The sequence below is a fragment of the Parus major genome, chromosome 3 (assembly GCF_001522545.3).
Source record: "Parus major isolate Abel chromosome 3, Parus_major1.1, whole genome shotgun sequence".
NCBI classification, from domain to species: domain Eukaryota; kingdom Metazoa; phylum Chordata; class Aves; order Passeriformes; family Paridae; genus Parus; species Parus major.
In genome coordinates, this window is record NC_031770.1 from 99203967 (window position 1) to 99224629 (window position 20663).

Sequence of the window (20663 nt, forward strand, 5' to 3'; positions counted from 1 at the left end):
TTGATAGCAAAAATATTATTCCATGTAGGCAGTTGTTCAGGCAACAAAAGTAGGTTTCCAAGGCTGTTCAATAAAACACAGGAGCTTGTTAGACAGCAAAAGCTTCTGGCCGAAGAGCTCAAGAGGAGCTCAACCAGCTGCTGTTTGTCAAGGCTGAGGCCTAATGAACATTTCTGTGATCACAGTGTGTCCAGGGTGGGGGGCACACACCCTCACAGTGGCCTAATGTAAGTCAATAAAAGAGGGAAAGAGTTGTGATGTGCTGAGCTTGGATCTTTGAATTTGCTATTACAGCTTCTAGGATTGTCTTCTATAACTCCATCCCTTAATCCAGAGGCAATTGCAAACACCAGTTTCAATGGTTCACATGGTGAGAAGCTTGTGTCAGACCATGTCCACATGGTGGGTGTCTGGAGAGCCCAGCTCCCGGCCCTCAGGTCACCCATTGTCCGCCTGCAGGGAAGGAAGGAACCAGGGATGCCATACATGGACAGAACCAGGCTGCCCTTTCTCTGCAAACATCATAAATTTTGAAACACAGACCATGCTTTTTGACAAACCAGTATCCCAGTCCTTCAGGAAACATCTAAAAACAGTGAGAATCCCCATCTAGATTTATATAACCTACACAACCAAGTGTAGTTTATGTAATTTTAGCCTCAATGCTTCTCCCAGGTTACCCCAGGCAGGTCAGAAGTGGAACCAAAAATAGATTTATGTTCCAGATACACCCATCAGCAGTTACTGGGGTTCCAGCAGGGTGCCATGGACAGTCTATGCACCAGGATCTTGGAACACAAGGGTTTAGAGATTGCAGCCAGCCCCAGCACACTGGGAGCAGCTCAGGGCTTTGCCAGCAGGTGAACTTTGCCACTAGCAAGGACAAGCTAAAATGACTTTTGAAATCAGTGCTTAATTATGCTTATAAAAGAGGGTCTTCACACACACCAAAAATGTGGTTAAAAATTAAGAAAATTGCTGGCTTTCAAATGCTTTCCAACAGACAATAATTTGCAGGAATCTTCTCTCTTCTTTAAAAATCACATTATTTAAAACTGTAGTTCACAACTGAAAACTCTGTAAAGTGATTTCCCACACCAAATAAGGACTGAACTGGCAACTTGCAGTGCTTTTGCCAGTAAGAATCAGCAAAACCAGGCATTTCATAATTATGGATCCTGGCTGTTGCCATTGCTGATTAATGCATTCAGATGCTTAGCCATCCTTACTGAAGGGAAGAGTATTAGAAACTTTTAATTTATTCAAGTCCTCAAATAGCCAAGAGAGCTTCCTACACATACAAATGTACTGAAAATTGACAGATATGGACTAAAAAAAATTATAATCTGTCAGAGAAAAAAAAATAAAATCAAGCATTATTATAGATTCAGGGTAAGGTCCTATCACATTTACGAGTGAGCTTGTAAGTTCAGCATCACTCAGGAATTTTTCAAGTCCAAATTGACTCTTTTCAGCTAGTTAGTGCACTGAGCTTATGCAGTACATTGTTTTCCAGCATCACCAATGCGTAATACTGTATGTAACCAAGTAGTAAAAGCAGTGGATTAATCTTCAAAAGTCCATCCGTTCCACTGAAGGTGCACTATATTAAAATAACAAATGTATTTAACAAAACAATAATAGCATAATTGACATGTTACTGCTTGTTCCATTCCACTGTGACAATTGTGTGGCTAAATAATGAATTATACTGCTAGAAAACCTGAACAAATGAGTGAGAAAAACAATCACTAGAGATCTGTTCAAAATGAAAAATCCTAACATTTCATTTAAATGAATTGTTCTGCTGTTGAAGACAGATTTCCTTAACATTTTTAAGATGGTTATTTTGTAAAAATATACTTCCTTACTCTATAGGTAAGGTAGGTGATGGCTAAGGGTTAGAAGGTAGGTTTAGATTAAATATTAGGAAGAAATTCTTTGTGGAGAGGCACTGGAACAGGTTGCCAAGAGAAGCTGTGTCTGCCCTTATTATCTCTGGAAAGTGTTCAGGGCCAGGTTGGATGAGAGGAAATGGTCTCAAGCTGTACCAGGGGAGATGTGGGCTGGACATCAGGAAGAATTTCTTCACTTAAAGAATTGTGAAGCACTGGAACGACCAGGCTGCCCAGGGAGGTGGTGGAGTCACCATCCCTGGGGAAGTTCAAGGAACAACTGGATCTAACACTCAGTGCTATGGTCTAGTTGATGTTGTGGTCTTTGGTCAAAGGTTGGAGTTGGTGGTCTTAGAGGTCTTTCCAACTTAAATATGTGATGCAGGGAAAGGTGTCCCTGCCCAAAGCAGGGGGGTCAGAACTACTGTGATCTTCAAGGTCCCTTGCAACCCTAACCATTCTAGGATTTTATGATCATGTAACAAAAACCCACTCCAACATACAGCATTCAGAATTAGTGTTGGAATTTTTTACACGTTTTATGGCAAACATTCTCCTGAGCTGTTGAACTAGTGAGGGGGAATCAATGCTTCTTTTTGGCACAGACCTCCCCAACCCACCAAAAGATAACAGTGATGTAAAGCATCAAATAGAGCTTGCCATCTGAAAAGAAACCAGTCACTGAAGGAAAAGGACAATGTTCCTGTGCAAAAAATGCTTTCTCAGTTTTAAACCTTACTCCCAGCTCCACTGGAGCAGCACCTTCCTCATTTTTACCACGTTCTGTGTATTAGCTGGGCTGTAACTTTGCTTTTATTTTTTATTATGAAAGCTCAGCCTTTAGTTTGAATATTATAGACAGAAAAATAGTATCCTATACTGAAGTCCTGTATTCTGGAGCCAGAAGTTGGCATGACATACACATAAATTCAAGATTACTTTCTGACACAAGCTTGCACTTGGCATTTTTTTCCCCAATTTGCATAGTATACTACTATGCATTTTGCAGAATTAGGGAACTTTGTGGAAAACTGAATTAACTCTCAATCATATTTAGGTATATTTGTGCTCATCAGTGTCACCTGTGCCACCTTATTTGTACTGTAGAACATAGGGCACTTAATTTCACTGCGTCTGTCTAAAATAGCTGTAGAGTTGCTGGCTAGAACATTCAGGGGGTAATTAACTTTGATGTTCTCACTTGTGAGTAGATGTATAGTTGTTAATACTGTGTGATCAGGCAAACAAGGACTTTCCATTTAAAACCAAACCGGCTAACCACACCCCTACTAAACTTCTACCCCATCAGAAACTTCTGATGTAGAGTTTGATACTGGGATGAAGTGAGCCCAAGCACAGTATTTGTACAGTGACAATTCACTCCCTTAGAAAATCCAATATCCAAATTCCACAGCTTTGTTTTACAGATACAAAAGATGGATAATACAGACGTAGTCCTAAAGTATTTTACATATTTTTGCAAGCTGAGCTGCAAAGATGTCAACGATACTCGGCTGAAGCTCTGCTGTACGCAAACTCCAGAAACTGGAAGGGAACAATTTAAGTAGTTATTGATCATTATTCTGAAAATTGCTACAGTACTGTGGCATCACAAGATCCAGACCTAAGTGTTATCTGACAGCACCATGCAAAACAGATTTTAAATTTTCACGTAATTTAAAATGTTTGTAGTTACTCAGTGAATTTCAGCAAACGCAACCCAACATAGACTATTATTTCCTATTTTTGCAAGCTTATTTTATTTCTTTGCTGTACAAAGGCAGAAATGCAAACCATCTCAATAAATGTACATCAGTAACTACCTAGAAATGATACAAGTATGTACACAAAACTCAATTATTTCACTTCGGTGTTGATACCATAGTTCATGTAGAGCTGGATGCAAACAGCACCTAACACAGTATAAGGCGTTAAGTCTCAGGATATTTACATCTTGTTCTTTACAGCAAAGGCTTCCAATACATCAGTTCTTTGTTACACTCTTATTTGACAATCCTGCTTTGTAGTGCAGCCTCAGAACTGAAAAGTGCACTTCTTCGTTTTATACATTCTCACACAGATTGTGGAGTGTTCCAGAAATAGTTTTCGAACCTTCCTCTTTGGAAGTAATTGATTATCTATGTTTTCTGTCAATTAAAATGACAAGGTAAAAATAGTGTTTTCCCAGAGTTCTGTAGGTCACATGCAATTAAGAAAACAAAGCTCCTAAATCCAACTGCAGAAACTGTTGTCTTTTGACTTGGGAAGATAAGCAATCCTGTGACAGCAGTCAACCAATCCGCTGCTGGTTTTTTAAACACTTTGGAACATTTCAGGTTATAAAGTTTGAAGATCCAGGCAGCTTTGGAAAAGCCTGGATCTGAAAAGCCCTATAACACAGATATTTATGTTCTGTATTAGATTTTTGTGTTGTAATTAATCTGGCATCTCAAATGGTTTTTTCTCTTCCATCGGAGATCTCACTTTAAAGGGAAAACAAAAAAGGAATATGATTACTCTAATTGTAGAAAATACAATTCTGAGTTATTCCACAAGCAAAAGAAATAAAAAAATGCCTAGGATGAAAAAGTCAACTCTTCCCTTCACCTATAAAGCAGCACTTCTAAAAATAATTTCTCTTTGTGTTCTGAGCTACTACAATATCCTGCCACATCCTGCAGCATCTTCAGAGGTTCTTCAGAGTCTCTATTCCATCCAATCTTGTTTTAGGAGATTAAAACACTACATCCCCTCTTCTGTCTGTCCTCCCTTAGGGTAGGAACGAGCAACAGCAGTCTCGTTTAAAAACAGCATCATAACTCTCATGGCAACAATCTCAGCCAAGCAGGACTCTGTAGTGCAGTAGCTGAGAGCTGACACGCTGCTCCATCCATGGAGCAGCTCCCACAGGAAACCAGCAAAGAGCAAAGGAAGGAAAAGGCCAGGGAACAAGAGTGCCTTGCTCTGTGTGCACGTGCCTGACTGTCTGACCTCCTGCTGCTGTGAGGTAACACAACAGCACAGACTTCTCTTCCAGACGTTTCCTATACTCCCACACATCCTGACCCACAAGCATGCTCAGAAAATTTTACTTTTTCAACAGTACAGCTTACAACTTTATCAGAATAACATTACAATCTTAACAAAAACTATACGTGGATAAAAATGTAAAAGGAGGATGTTACCTTCATCAGGATAATATGATGTCTCAGTTTCACTAGTGACAGTATCCGTATCTTCACAAGTTTTGGCAGCTGAGTTCTCTATTTCCACCTCACATAGATATACATTAATAGGTCCTTTTGTACTCTTCACATGTACTTCTATGTGATCCTATAAAACAGCAAGTTGCATATAATCCAAAGAACAAGTCTTACACATTCTTTTATCTATTTTTACAAATATTCTAAAGACAACAGATTAAGAACATAACAAATACAGAAATAACATAACTATTTAAAATTATGTTACTACTTCCACATAAATTACGACTATTACATAGATTTGTGGGGCTACTATTACACAGAATTAAGCTAACAAGCCTTCATTCTTGATGAATGTGCACTTAAGTATTTATTCAGTCTTTCTACTGACCTTCAGATATATGACCAAGACTTACTATATGCTTAGGAAAGTAACAAAATTTAAAAACTTGACAAAACAGTTCTGTGAATGTTTCAACAAACTGAAGCACATAGCTTCAATGGATGTGGTAAAACAACTAATCCCTATCACTTCTACTGCTTTCCTTCAGCAGACATCATGTTGCAGACACAGAACAAATAAATCTTAATGCACAATGGAGAAAATATTCCATTCTAATTTACAGCTTTTCAAATTCTGCCTTTTTATTGCTTCAGGAGGCATTTGGAATTGTATCTTTTTCATCACCACTGATGACAAACAGCTCCTTTGACCAGGGAAACTACTGTAGATCTATGCAGTGGGTTAAACTCTTTTGGTTCTACTAATTAATCTCCTTTTCCCAAGATATCCCCCCCCACCTTTCTGTCCACACGGCAAGGCAACTTCCATGGTTACACAATTGGGAAGATTATCAAAAATGCTCATGCAAAAAAGAAAATGGAATTAAAGTTCTATTTGTTATCTTAGGCTGCCTTCCAGGATTTGCCCTCTCCGAGCACTACCAACAGTAGCACTACCAGTAGACGGGCCCCACGATGCAGCTGCAGCACTGCTGGGTGCAGGGGGCAAAGGTCTGGCTCATCTGTGAGACGAGAGTGGAGCCTGTGTTTTGCACCGTGGGGTGAGGACAGGGCCCCACTCCATGAAAAACCCCTCTAGATTTGATTTACCAGAGTGACAAAATGTTGTCTTTTTCCAACTATACTGTACACTGCATACTTTATTACAGCTGTTCCAGTCTCTCTAGCAAAACCAGGTAACTAAAGCTCAGATACATTTATGGCTTAATAATTTAGGCAAAAAGAAATATACAGCAAGTAAGTTTCTAAGACTATTAGCCCTGAAGCACTGTTTAGTGGAACACAACAATGAACTACCTCTATCTGCATGACAAAGAAATTGGAAGTCAATTACTTGACTGCTGCTGCAAAAAATCAAATTTGAGAACTTTTGTTCCTTTAGGAGAAATGTATAAAACTTACATCTTTAGGAACTGGTATTTCCAATTTGGTTTCCTCTGGAGCTTTGATTGCGATCACAATCTGTTCCTGAAATGCCTGAATGCTTCGGATATCTTGGTACGTCACATAAGCTAGTGTATACATTGGTCAAGGATTCTGTAAAGTAATTTGCTAATGGGCAGAAGCAAAGAGTGTGATGTCAAGATATGCTGAAGCAGAATACCAACTTCAGAAAACTGATCAACAATTGAGTAGAGGCTAGTATTAGCTTTGTAAAACAAAGTATCAGCTAATGGCAGAAAAATACTTTTCTGTATTTCTAGGAAGGAAAAAAAGCTTTTAAAAATCTATTCAATGTTACAAAAAAACCCAAACAGTTTTCACAGATGTTGTTTTAAGTCTACAAAGCAGAGGGAATACTGTTCTTCAGAAACTATATTCTATTTTTTAATAGCATGGGAATAATTTCCTGAGACACTATAAAACTATTTTCTTAACCAGTAAGTTGTAAAGAAAATGAGCACATTTTATTTGCACACACACCTTAACATCTTGCCAAACAAGGGAGCTAAATATTATTTTATTGTCAAAGCCAAAATTCAATCTTTATTCCATATATTAAAATAAATCTTTTCTATTGTCAAAACCAATCTGAAAGTCAGAACTGCATTGGAATCTCTTTCAAGAGAGGAGTATTAGGACACAACCAACATGCTGTTGTATCTCCTTGGTGACAGGCCACTGGGACTACATTCTGAGTCCTCTTTGAAATCTCACTAAGCAGCTTGAGCTCACTGGTAGGTCAAGACCTGCCTCTGAGGCAACTCAACTGGAGAGAACAGGGTGATGGTCAGGGTACTAAGATTATTGCCCCACTTCATTCTTCTGCAGTGGAAAGGTCACACAAGCAGCACTCCTCTGAGGACAGACTAGACTGTCCATGATACTGCAAAGCAAGGCACCTGACTGGTATTCTCAAGTACAAAGTAATCAAAAAATTTGCTATAATAAAATTACCAAGCAATACTGCATACCTGTGGTATCAGCATACACTTCTTACTAGATATATGAGTATGTGCAACCAAACCATGTGTTAAAAAAATGCATATTGAAAAGAGTTGAAAGGATATTTTGCATTTTCTTTGTCATCTGTTAGTTCAAATATCTGATGAGCACAGTTCTTGATTAATTCATCCAGAGCTTCTTCCATGGCTGATAAGTCAGAAAGTTCGTCTTTAAGGTTTTGCTGCTCTGGTACTTTTCCAACAACTTGGTCAAGATTGTTACCTCTAGAAGAACATGAAAGTTGTCTAGTATGTTTGAATAAATAAAAGCCTATTTATTAAACATCAAGTATACCAACAGAAAACAGTAAGAACTCTGGCATCTTTTATTCTGCTGAAATATGCTTCCATGTACTTCTGCACTCGATACTTTTTAACATATTAGATAACTGACACAGCATAAGGATACAGAACTTAAAATACTACCTATGAGAAGTTAATATGCTTAAAGATACCCTCAAAGTAATAAACATCACTCAACATTGTTGGGATTTACTGTTTCAGAAACTAGAAGTTTCAAACCCAACTCACATCCACTGGATAAGATTCTTAGATCTTTTCTTAATCAAGTCGATTCCATCCAACACATTGGTGATGTCATACACTCTTCGTTTTCGTACTCCAAGTGTTGTTGCTACTTCATTTAAATCAAGGACACCATCTGGAGCTTTTTTGAGAAGAGCCATAAATCTTCGTGTCAAAAGCACCAAGGAAGCATCAAATCGAGGCCTTTTGACTTCCACAGTTTCTGTAAAGTTTTGGTAGAATATTTAGAGTAAGCTACTACATAAGAAAGAAGTATTTAAAAAAAGGTTATAGCGATGAAGTATAAATGAAGATAAAACTCTGGAAGCACTGCAGTTTTTAATACTGACATTGCAATGGCACTATATAAAGCCTATTAACCACAGATACATTTGTTTGCAATGATTTTATGTAAATAGCAAGCATGCATTTTTGTCCTTTTAATATTCATGACTCCACTGTGCTAGTATGGATATTAATAACTGAGTAACTGTATGTTCTACAGTATGTAAGATTGGATCACTGAACAAATACCCAAGAAACCTTTGGTTAACTATAGACAGTGCTGAGGTACTGTCAGAGAAACACTGCTCTATCTCTGCTCCATGTCACTCTTAGAATATTTTTTTACCCTTTTTGGTCCAGTTTAACCAATAGACCACCCATGCAACTCTAAGGCATGGTTCAGGAGTCAGCTTGGCTTCAGGACTGTATCAGGCTGGACATGACCAATCTGTTCTGGAACTGAAGAACTTAATATGTAGACAAACTGCACTATTTGGTCTCAGGGCAAAAGAACTGGTCTTTCCATTGTGTGGTTTACTAATGCAACAAAGATCTACAGCTATGACACTCTGCTTTCAGAGATGCCTGTGTTACATATACCATATTTGCTGAAACAGCAGAAGTCACTGATTAATAATGTGAGGTTATTATTTATGTATGCAAAAAGTGCAAAAAAGTGCCTACTTTTGAGGCACAAAAAAGTCACGTATGCACACTCATTTGATGCTAGTCAATAAAAGATTGTCAAATTCTGTTGTTACTTGTCTTTTCTCCCATAAAGCAAAACAGGTATTTCATCTGATCAACCTGTGCCCCTGAGCAATATTCCAGTCTAATGCTTCAAGAAAAGGTGTGTGTGTAAGCAAAGGAGTCTAGACAACATTCTACTTCAACCATTGGTATTTTACCCAAGATGAACGAGATACACACTTTTACCCGTAACGTATCACACCCATTCCATGGCTGTAAGTCTGTGGAATCCTTAAACCAAGTGACAGGTTCAACAACTCTGTTTTAAACTGTGTTACTGTGAAATGTGTGAAACAATTGGCAAGAAACTAAACAGAAAAAACCCCAACACCCAAAAATTCAGTCAAGTTTATTTCCACATTTATTAACACCAGCTGAAACCCAACATTTGCCTGGATGTTGTTCCAGTTTTCTCTAACTTACTTTTCCTGTGCATTATTTTCTATATAGCAGTGGGAAGGTATACTTGCAACAGATCTGAAGAGAAAAAAAACTATAAAGAATGTATTGCTGCATATCTGTTAGTCAATGTTCAGCATTTTTCCTGCTCTGCTGATAGTAAAAACCATTTTTCATTTGTCTACAGCATATACTCACTGAAAGACATGAAATACTGCAAGATTAATTTTCACAGAACACATAACAACTTACTTTTTACAAGCCGTGTGTCCTTGTGCACATTCAGGTTGATCATTGGTGCCTGAGGGAATAAAAAGGGAAAAAATCAGCTGTCATAAAATGCTATCTACAGGAGGAGCTTCTTCAGAAGAAATCCTCAAATCTACTTTAGATGTTACAGCCATCACAGTTCTGACAATTCAACAGCTATTACTGTGAAGAACTGTCACTAGATAGAAGGAATACATGCTCTTTCCAGAATTTTCAGTCCTTAATTTCAGCACAACTCATTCTGTTTAAAATAGGAAACACCACTGAACTCGCTAATGCTCAAGCAAGCTGCAATCTGTCTTGCTTATCTGGTTCAATTCACAGCCATTTCCTTTAAGCTGCCCATCATGTACAGTAGTGAACTATCTGGCCACCTTTTAAAGTTCTTGCTTGCAAGTGTAAGTTCGGGTTAGATATTCAGAAAATGTTTTTTCTCTCAGGGGGTGGTTGGGCACTGGAATAGGCTCCCCAAGGAAGCTGGCACAGCACCAGCCTCCCAGAGTTCAAGAAGCTCCTGGACAAAGCTCTCAGGAACACGGTGTGACTCTTAGGATTGTCCTGTGCTGGGACAGGAGTTGGACTTAATGATCCTTATGGGTCCTTTCCAACTCAGGATATGCTATGACTTTACTGAAGGGCTGCTGTGGCTTAACAAGTTCCCTCAGGTGTTTGTTAACAGCCTTCCTGTACTAGTGGGCCTAAATCAGGAACAGCATTCCAAGGGCAATACTTGCCAAGAAATACATGCCAAGTAAGGAAAAAGAACCACTTCCCTCAATTTACTGTTCTCCTGCTAAGACAGCCTCATATGCCTCAATGTCAGGGCACAGTGCAGGTGCACATTTAGCTCACCATCCATGTGGACCCCCAGGTCCTTTCAACAGGGTGGTCCCCCAGCCTCTAGTACTGCAGGGTAAAGGCAAGGCTTTGACACTTGATTTGCAACTTCCTGGGTTGATGAAGTGTTAGATGGCCCTTTCCTCGAGCCCATAAACCTCACATCCTCCACCTATCAACAGGACAGGCCCTAGGATAGATCCTGCCAGGTACCCACCAAAGCTGCTCTATCCCTCCTCTCCACCAGTGGCCAGGGGAGAGACGTAACAAGAAGTTCGTGAGTTGAGCTAAGGCCTAGAAGAGATCACTCCCCAAATAACATCATGGGCAAAACAGACTCAACTTGGGAATATTAATTAAATTTATTACCAATAAAATCAAAACAAAATAATGAGAAATAAAATACATCTTAAGAAAACACCTTCCCCCACCCCTCCCACCTCCCCAAGCTCTGCTTCCTCCACACTAGCAGCACAGGGAGATAGGAATGGGAGTTATGTCAATCCATCAAACGTTGTTCCTACTGCTGCTCAGGGAAAAGAGTCCTTTCTTTATGTCAGTGTCAGGTTCCCTTTCACAGAAGACAGCCCCACGTGAACTTCTCCAATGAGTCCATCCCACAGCAACAGTTCATCAACTGCTTCAATGTGCATCACTTTTCCTCAGGGTGCAGTCCTTCAGGCACAGTCTGCTCCAGCGTGGGTCAAGAGTCAAGTCCTACCAGAAAACCTGCTCCAGCATGGGATCCACTCTCCATAGGTCCACAGGTCCCTGCTAGGAGCCTGCTCCAGCATGCAATATGGGCCTCCCAAAAGTTCACAGCCTCTTCTCAGGAATCCACCTGCTCCAGCCTGAGTCTCCTCTGTGGGCTGCAGGTGGATCTCTGCATCCCCATGGTCCTCCATGGGCTGCAGGGGGGCAGCTGCTTCACCTTGGTCTGCACCACAGGCTGCAGAGTCTCTGCTCTGGCACCTGAAGCACCTCCTCCTCCTCTTTCGCCGCTCACCTTGGTGTCTGCAGTTATTCCTCTCACACATTCTCATTCCACTCTTCTCTGGCTGCAATTACAACTGTATAATAACTTTTTTTCCCTTCTTAAATATGTTATCACAGAGGCACTACTACTATCTCTCGGAATTAACTTCACCTTGGCCAGTGACAGATCCATGCTGAAGCTGTCTGGCATTAGCTCTGTGGGACATGGGGGAAACACCTGGCAGCTTCTCACAGAAGCAACCCTGCATCCCCCCACCCACTATCAAAACCTGTCCACAAAAACCCAGTAAGGGGTATACAAGACCACGGTTTCCTTTGTTTGGAAAGGGAGTCCCTGCTCCAGCTGCTGTACGAAGATTAAGTTATTTTAAGGATCCAAATGTCTTGAGACTCTGCTATGGGAAACTTGGTTTTCCAAACCATTTTTCTAAAATCAGGTTTCCCATAGCAATCAATCACCTGATTGGTGAAGGGACCTTGTCTGTGTGAGTGTGGGGGTGCAGCTGCAAAAGGGCCTTGTTCCCAGCTCAGGTGGTTCAAGAGTGACTGACTAGAGTGGCTCCTGCATGGTCACTCAGGGAAATTTCTTTAATATTGTGACTTTTGACACTCCTTGTTAGTTTCGACACTACAACTTTGGCTTTCCAAGCATCATATCTGCATGTCCAGGCACTTTTATCCTTGTTCTTTCATCTGTCCTGCATATGTTCTTTTTGCCATGACTATCATGATGAAATGTGTTTCTCCTTGCTGATCTCCATCTCTCTTCAGCACTCCCAGCTTCCAAAGCTGCCTTCCCAAAAATCTCGAATACCTCTTGGCAGAATAAGCTGGAGTCCTGAACACTAAGCTGGAATCCAGGTTCTGCATTTTGTTACTCATCTTCCTTACTAGTAGGCTGAGGGTCTTGGAATTATCTCACTGTTAAGAAAACTCCCCAGTCTGACCCTTCATGAGACTCTCTGGCAGTCACACTTCCAGTGACAGAGGCTATCACTGCTGGGACCGCAGCCCCTTCATGATGGACAACATCAGTGAGCTACTGGGAGTCCCATGTGATTCTCTCCACACCACACTCATACAGTCAGGCCATTTTTCCTCACTGGTTCAACCCCAGCTTTCTCACTGCAGAGTCTCAAATGTCTCTCCATAAAACAATTTATTCATGGTGCAGCAACACAGAAACAGCCCAAGCTGATACCTCTAAAGTGGGACACACAATAAAGGAACACCTAAATTTTTATACCCTCAGTCTACCCAGATAAACCTTGCTCTTCCCCCTGAGTCCTCTGCTCCTGCTGTGTCTCCCCATGTATCTCTCTTCATCCACCTTGGCAGTGCCACCATTTCTGTGCCCTCTGGTTATCCAAAAGGTTGGCAACTCGCAGGTTCTGCTGTGTCCTTCAGTATCCACTCACCTGGTCAGTGCCACCGTCTGTCTTCCCAAGGGTTGGGCAGTTCATGCCCTCTGGGGATGACCCTCCTGGGACACCACTCATATGCTGCCTGCCAACTGAGCTATCTGCACTAGATGTAACTCATAATTCACACCCAGTATTCCATGGCCATCACAGGCAAGGCTGTTAGTGACTACCACATCTTTGACCTCCCTGTTTATAAGAAGCTGATTCAAGAAAATACCACTCATTGTAAACCCATCTAAATATCTACATAAAGAAGCTATGCCAAACACCATTTGCTTCTTACAAGCATCAATTACCCACCTGACAACTCACATGAACTCTTCATGGCTTTAAGAAAATACTACCAAGTAACAGTCCTACTAACATCATTAATTTTTAAAAAAGTAATATATTTAAAGAAGACTCACAAAATTTAAAGTATGGACCATCAGGTTTAACTAGAAAAATGTATTTTTTTTAAGTTGTAGTAACTAGCCTTTTTTTGCTCGGTACTTCATAACGTTGCTAAAGGTGGTAGTGGAGCTGCACATAAGATGATCACAGATGTTAAGCAAATGCACTGTAGTCCCCTTTTCTCATATGTAGCTGTAATATTTTTAGCTCGATTAAGAGGCTGTAGGTAACACAGGCAAGAACAACCACTCCTTTTGCATTCTAGCACCTTTCCCAGGAAGCCCGCCCCAGCGCCACGAGGGAAGAAAGCACCCCAAGGCTACCACGCTGCCTGGCCCGCCGCACCTTTCCCGCGCAGAGACGTAGGACGGGCTTTCGGCCGCCTCCTCACGAGCTCCCGCAGCAGGAGCGCAGCAGCAGCGCCGTCCCGCCCTCTCCCCGTCCACAGGCAGCGCCTCCCTGTGCCGCCCGCCATGTACCTCACTCACACGCAGCGTGTCCGGCTGCAGCGGCTTTAGGTGCTCCCATTTGTCGCGTCCGGCCATGTCCGCCCGGCACCTCCTCTTTGCCCCGGCCGGCCCCGAGGCGAGGAGCTGGAGGCGGCAGGGCGCACAGACAGCCTCACGCCGAGGCTCCGAGCCGCCGCCGGGCGCGGGGCGCCGCGGGGCCGCTCCCGCCCTCGCCGCTGTCCGTCATGGCCACCGCTCCCGCGCGCGCCTGAGGCGGCCGCCTGGGCGGGAACGGGCGGGACCTGCGCACGCGCCCTCCCCCCGCCGCCTGAGCGCGCGCGCCTTCTCCCTCTGTTACCCATCGGCCCCCGCGGCGCCTTCCCGCCTTGCCTGGTTTCTCCCGGCTTCTCCCGCCTTCTCCTGCCCCCCGGGACAGCCCCCGCCGCTCCGAGTGCCGACAGGAGTGCGCCAAATGAGCTCCGTTCCTCCCCTCCCATCGGCCTGGCAGACCGGCCGAGGAAACGGTCTGCGCGGCCCCGTCCTCGCCTTTGCGAGAAGAGGGAGCGCGCTGAGCACTGCAGCGGCCAGCGTGGGTTAAGGGGAGGAATCACAGATTATGCAGTGTTGGAAGGGACCCACATGGATCGTCAAGTTGAGCTCCTGGCTCTGCACAGGGCACCTCAGGAGTCACACCATGTGCCCTAGAATGTTGTCCAAATGTTTCGTAAGCTCTGTCAGGCTGGTGCTGTGACCACTCTCCTGGGTAGCCTGTTCCAGTGCCCAGCCACCCTCTGGGTGAAGAACTGTTTTCTAATACCCAACCTGAACCTGCCCTGACAGAACTCCATTCCCTCGGCTCCTGTCCCTGGTCACCAGAGAGGGGCGTGTGCCCCTCCTGTCCCCCTCAGGAGGAAGCTGTAATTGCAGTGAGGTCTCCCCTCAGTCTCCTCCAGGCTGAACAAGCTGACCTCAGCCGCTCCTCCTCACACGGCTTCCCCTCAAGACGGTCCTCACTGGTTACTGTGAGGAGGGAGATTCTTCTTTCCTCCAGGTAACAGCATGAGCAAGGAGAGAACATTCTGTCTGAACATTGCCATGCAAGTAGGTTTGAGAGTAATTAGTATTGATTCCCTGCCAAATTACTTTTTTTGTCATTGCTTGCTAGTACAAGGCAGCCAAAGCTGTGTGTGTCGCTCACAGCGGAGACACAGATAGAATGCCCATGTCAAGAATGAATTAATTACAAGAGGTTTGTGAGTGAAGGGCAAAGTGTATTCCTCTAGGGCCAGACAGGAACTATCAAATGTGGCATGTTCAAACTAATCCTTTTACCGTGTCCATATACCTTGCAGCAATGTCCTTTCCAGTCCCAGCTCCTTTGCTCCTGCCCTTTCCTCCATGCTTCTGATAACATTTTACAAGCGCTGATGCCTTGCTCATTTGCCAGCCTCACGTAGACTCAAAATTTCCGATTGTGTAGATAATGTCCGTTTGTCAGACAAAAACATTTCTTTAAAACAGCTCCTTGTTCGATAGCCTATCTGTTGCTTGATTGCTCTTTATGGCAATTAACTTCCACAGCAAGTAAGTCTGTCATGGAGTTTTTTTGCTTAAAGAATTATGAATTATTTTGCTTCCCCACCCATACTTAAGGTGAAATTTCTAGTCACTTTCCTGATTTCATCAGACATGTAAAATGTAAACCACCAATCTGGTATAAGGTCTTCAAAGCCATGAAGAACTTTTTTCATATTCTAATATGGTCAGACCAAGCATGTCAACTAATACTCTATTATCTTGGAAAAAATACTGCGTTAATTTTCATTTACTGTGTTTCATAGTTCTTCCAGTTAGACATTCCTTTAGAGTAGCTTATGGTATCACCAATGATATATCAGATGCCTTGATAGTGGACGGAGATTTCTCCATAGCAACCAGTTTTCAATCAACTCCTTGCATGGTAATAATTCACCTTGTAGAGAAATGTAGAACTAAGATGAATTGTTCTCGTGCTTTAATGATTCAACAAGCATAAAAGGGAAAAATAGATTGCATCTCCTCAAAGGCAAGATGTCTGTTTCAAGAGATTTGGAGTTGTGCATTTAAAGATGTCATGCAAATGCTGGAGGTCAGTATTGCAAGGTGAGGTTAGAGTGCTGCAGGTGCAGGTTTTCCTGTCATGGAAGGGACACATGATTACACCAAAATGTAAAAATGCTCGTTTTTGTGTGTGCAACATAACAGTTGCTAACTTTTCTGTGGTGATGTATGTAGTTCCATGAGGAATTACTATTTCTTGGTCATCTTTGTTTTCTGGAAGATGTATTTTATCATTGCAATTATAGATTGTATAAACCCACTGTGATAAAGCAGGTTTTTTTCCACCTGGAACAGCAAAATGGCTTGGAGTAGATGTCTAGGGCCATGTTAGTTTGAGGTGATGTAAGGCATGTGCCAAGCACTTTTAAAGTTGTTGAATAGGAATTGGTGGCTGTTGGCTGGTCAGATATTAGAAGGAGGCTAACAATTCACAATTTGAGGATTAGGATACATGAATTCCTGTATTAACCCATGTGGAAAACATTGCTTCAACATTTAACTAAGCTGTTCTAACCAGTCATAAGATCAAATCCTGTTGTTCCTGTGCTTCTCTGTCCTTGCCTGCTGACATACCTTATGGAGTGCAGAAGAGCCCCACATGGACTCAGATTCAGGAGAAGTTTTCTGTATTTACATGAGAATTAAAAAGACTTTATTATTCATTTAAATGAAAATTGGATTTTGAAGTAACTCAGAAGTAACTTTTGAAGTAACTGGACTATCAGGAGTTTTTGCTGTGGCTTACTGCTGATAAAGAGCTTTATTCTAGTATGTTATTGTTTACATTTTACAAAGCTGATAATTAAACATCACACATTCTTTATTAGAATCATCCTTTAGATGAAAATGTAAATTATACCACCTTTACTGTTATCTTAATGCACATTAAAATGACTGTGCATTCTTTTAATACCACCCTTTAATTGTACAAAAGACATTAATTGTACAAAACATGATTCTGAAAAGAAAAGATTTATTTTTTTATCTGAAGTCGGTTTCTTTTTCATTACAGTGATTCTAAATGTGCCACTAGGGGGCAATAATTCATTTCCTAAATCTGATCTTTTACCGTCAAAACCTGCCAGAATAATGGATTCACTATTCACATTTTTAAATGACTGTATGTGAAAGTCAAAACATAAGTTTCTTAAAAATGCTTCTTAAATTACGAGTGTAATTCAATATTTTACCATGCACTACTTAGGCATGTAGGTTTTACTTTTATTCTGAACAGCTGAAATTTGACTGCTTTGTAAAAGTTTTTACTGGTGAACTTCACTCAGCACTGAAATGGTGAAAGATTTGTATCTCATGCAGTACGGGATTTTTTTTTTTGCCATTGTAATATTCAAAATTTGTTTTAATCACGTTATTTTCCCATCCTTTTACCTTTTGCTGCACTAACATACTATTAGTATTTATTAGCCTATATACATGATCTTGAAATTGGAAATATACCTGTTAATAGATACCTTTATGTCCTTATATGTTTATTTTTTTCTCTGTGTACATAGTGGTTATAACATCCTGTAGTTAAAGCCAAGCCCGCCTTCTGTAAAACTCTACAATTCTGTATCAAATGCAATCTTTCCTTTCATGACAATAATCTTGTAACTGGATTTTACATTAGGTGCACATGTATTGATGAACAGATGAGCCAGAGGAAATATATTCCTGCAAAAGTACAAAATCATGAAAGACAGAAATAGCTGTAAATATCTATTTGAACTATATGGGACTATAGAGTTATCCATATTTTTGTATATGTCAGTCTGTGTCAAACTTCCAGGCCTCCCTAAGGTCCTCACCGCTGCCAAGCATTAGGCATAAAGGTATAAATTTTTATGCTGTAAAATGCAATGACTTAAGTCTGTTTCTGTCAAATAGTAGAATCTTTCTTGATGCTTCAGTATCTCAGATTTCTCAATTTAATCTGCCTGAAAAAAAATTCTTCCTGTATACATGGCAAATAGTCATCCTTTAATCTAAGAAGGCAGATCTATTTCTTCACTTTTTTGTATATGAGGAAGGTTGAGTCAGTTAATCAGATCGGAGCAGCACAGTGCTAAAAGCATTCATTTTTGTAATGTCTTGAATGACTCTTAAAAGTCAGGTATGTGCTATCACATTGGAGACATAGGATTCAGTTCATGATATAAACTGAAGCTCCTGCTTCTTCTACATGTATTTCAGAAAATAAATTATATAGATGGAAAAAGGACCCTTAAGGTGATATTAGGGTTGTGTAAATAGCAAGTACTTGCTGTATATGAGCACTGGTGTCTTACTGAGAAGGTTCAGTGAATATTGTGTTCTTAGGAAGGTTTTGAAATTTGGCAGTAAGCCATCTGCTGTTGTCTGACAGAGCCTGAGGGTTTCTAGCAAAGGTCTTTACAGAGCCTGCTGGAATTTTTCATGATGCTAAGGAGTTTATCAACAGAAGATTCCTGTTTCAAAAGGTCATTATTATATTTTTTGTTTGTATCTTTTCTGTGGCGGAGGTGTAAAATTCCCTTATGTATTTAATTTTGACAACTTAAAAGGTGTGGAAAAGTTGAAGAATGTCCTCATAATGTGGTTGCCTTTATAGCCTGAGTTAAAACTATCCTTGAATTTAGTGTGTTGGCTTGTTTTGTTTTGTTTTTTGTACTTTTGTACTTTTGTTTTTTAAATTTATTTTTATCTTATAATGCGAAAAAGTGTCACACAGTGCATACTTGAAATTAGAGTAGCTTGCTGTTATGTGTGCACTGAGATTTATGATTCAGTACATTCATTGATGGTGGGATTGTCAAGATGCATAAAAGTCATTCAAGCCTAACATGGAAGTACATTGGCCACTTCCATCCTTTCCTTCAGTTTCTCACTCTCTAGTAGCAGTGAGAACTTGAAATGGATGAGAAATGTTGGGGCACCTGTTTGTGCTGAGGGAAGGTGTAGGAGAAAGATTCTGGGAAAGTGGATTACCTTCCACTGGGAGGCAAGCTGTAAGCAGATGCTGGAAAAACAGAAACCACTGGAAAAACTCAGGTACTTGTTTCCATTTTTGAGGCATCTTCATTCTGCCATGCTCTGCTAGTCCAGCTCCAGTGCTTCCATGTCTTACCATCAGGGAGTAACACCCCTTGTGAACAGGTACCAGGCCTCCAGCAAGATGAGATCACCTCCAGCCCCAGAGGATTCAAGCTAAGCCGACTTTTGTGCCTCTCTTCTTATCCTTCCCTTCCTCTCACATTTCCAGCACAAGCAAAATGGAAGGTAGCTATTACCACTGAATAGTAATACCATTGCTTTACCATTACTCATTCTTTTACCACTGGGGAATGGCAAAATGCAGTTTTGCCTACAACACTGAAGAACCTTAAAATCAGAGAGTCATTTAGGTTGGAAAAGACTTCTAAGATTGTCAAGTCTTAACCCAGCACTGCCAAGTCCACCACTAAAACATGTCCCTGGGTGCCACATTGGGACATCTTATAAATACCTCCAGGAATGGTGACTTAACCACTTTCCTGGGCAGTCTGTTCCAAAGCTTGACAACCCTTTTGGTGAAGTTTCCCCTAATATTCAGTCTAAACCTCCTCTGGTGCCACTTGAGGCTGTTTCCTCTCATTATTCTATCTCTTATTGCCTGGAAAAAGAGACCAACAGCCCCCTCATTACGACCTCCTTACAGGTGGTTGTGGAGAATGATAAGGTCTTCTTGAGCCTCCTTTTCTTCAGCTTGAGTTGGTTCTGATCAGAAGGCAAATTCTAATAAAGAGTAATAAATTATTAATTGTAAATGACTATATAATTTCAGGAAAGCAAAAGTGATCAGTTTTTACATTATACAACAGTGAGGTCTCTAATTTTAACTTGTTAGAAAAAGTGAAGTAATTTTGTTTCAAGTATGTTCCCTAATCATGTCATTTGGTACTCTCTAATTCCTGTTTTATGGGAAACTGGAAAAATTTCTTTTCATTGCACTTTTTCCATATTATTCTTAACTAAATATCTCAATAGATATTTATCAATTCAGTTACCAGTTTTTCAATTTGAAGACTCCTAATAATGTAATCTATTTTCTGTGGAAGTTATTTCAAATCTCTAGTCACTCTTGTACGTTTCTTTTCTGTTGTGCTGTAGCCTTTTCAAATGTGACATTTGAAAGGAATAACACTGTAACCTGAAAGGGGAAAAAAAATAAAGGGAAAAAGGAAATTTTTTTCCCCAACATGAGAACAATAAAGCTGTCAATCAGATTGTTCAGAAATGTTGTGTAGTCTTCATGGCTGGAAGTTTCCAAGACACAACTGGATAAAGCCTGAAGTAACCTCACTGCATAGCTGACTTGTCTTTGACTGTAAGAGTGGGTTGGACACAACCAGTGGTCCCTTCAAAGAGGGTACCTACAATCCCATGATCAGATATCCAGTCATGGTACAGGAAGTCTGAAGTGCAGACTTAATGCAATGTCAAACAAATATTTTCTTCTTTATTCTCTATTCTTTTCCTAAAACATTGTGTGTGCCTTTTCGACAAATGGTGAACATTGAGCTGTTTTGAGAAAACTGTGTGTGGTGCTCATAGCCCTCTTTACTAAGTGGGTAGGAGTCCATTGTTACACATGTAGTTGGCAGCTGCAGCCAGAGCAGTGAAAAAAGCATTGAGGGGTGGTATTGTGAAG

At 41.0% G+C, this 20663-nt stretch overlaps 1 protein-coding gene across 2 annotated transcripts; it reads right to left on the bottom strand.

The window, feature by feature from the left end:
* Window positions 1-3626: 3626 nt before the first annotated feature.
* E2F6 (E2F transcription factor 6) lies at window positions 3627-14135 on the bottom strand. Of its 2 annotated transcripts, none has more exons than XM_015622828.3 (7): window positions 13934-14135; window positions 9778-9826; window positions 8098-8314; window positions 7633-7791; window positions 6524-6638; window positions 5081-5228; window positions 3627-4378 (listed from the first exon to the last, which is right to left on the bottom strand). In XM_015622828.3, exons 1-7 carry the CDS (start codon window positions 13988-13990, stop codon window positions 4332-4334), a joined length of 792 nt encoding a protein of 263 aa, XP_015478314.1. In that variant the 5' UTR covers window positions 13991-14135; the 3' UTR covers window positions 3627-4331. The 2 variants fall into 2 exon arrangements, with proteins under 2 accessions (XP_015478314.1, XP_015478313.1); XM_015622827.3 differs by having other exon boundaries at window positions 13925-14135.
* Window positions 14136-20663: the final 6528 nt, after the last annotated feature.

What these genes read in the sequence shown, in the direction of transcription:
- E2F6 (XM_015622827.3), bottom strand. Translation starts at nt 13,990, where the DNA reads ATGGCCGGACGCGACAAATGGGAGCACCTAAAGCCGCTGCAGCCGGAC. An exon ending in GATGACAAAGAAAATGCAAA is followed by an intron (nt 6,639 to 7,632) that starts ATATCCTTTCAA and finishes ACCAATGTATAC; the next exon opens with ACTAGCTTATGTGACGTACC. An exon ending in AAATACCAGTTCCTAAAGAT is followed by an intron (nt 5,229 to 6,523) that starts GTAAGTTTTATA and finishes GCTGTTTTATAG; the next exon opens with GATCACATAGAAGTACATGT.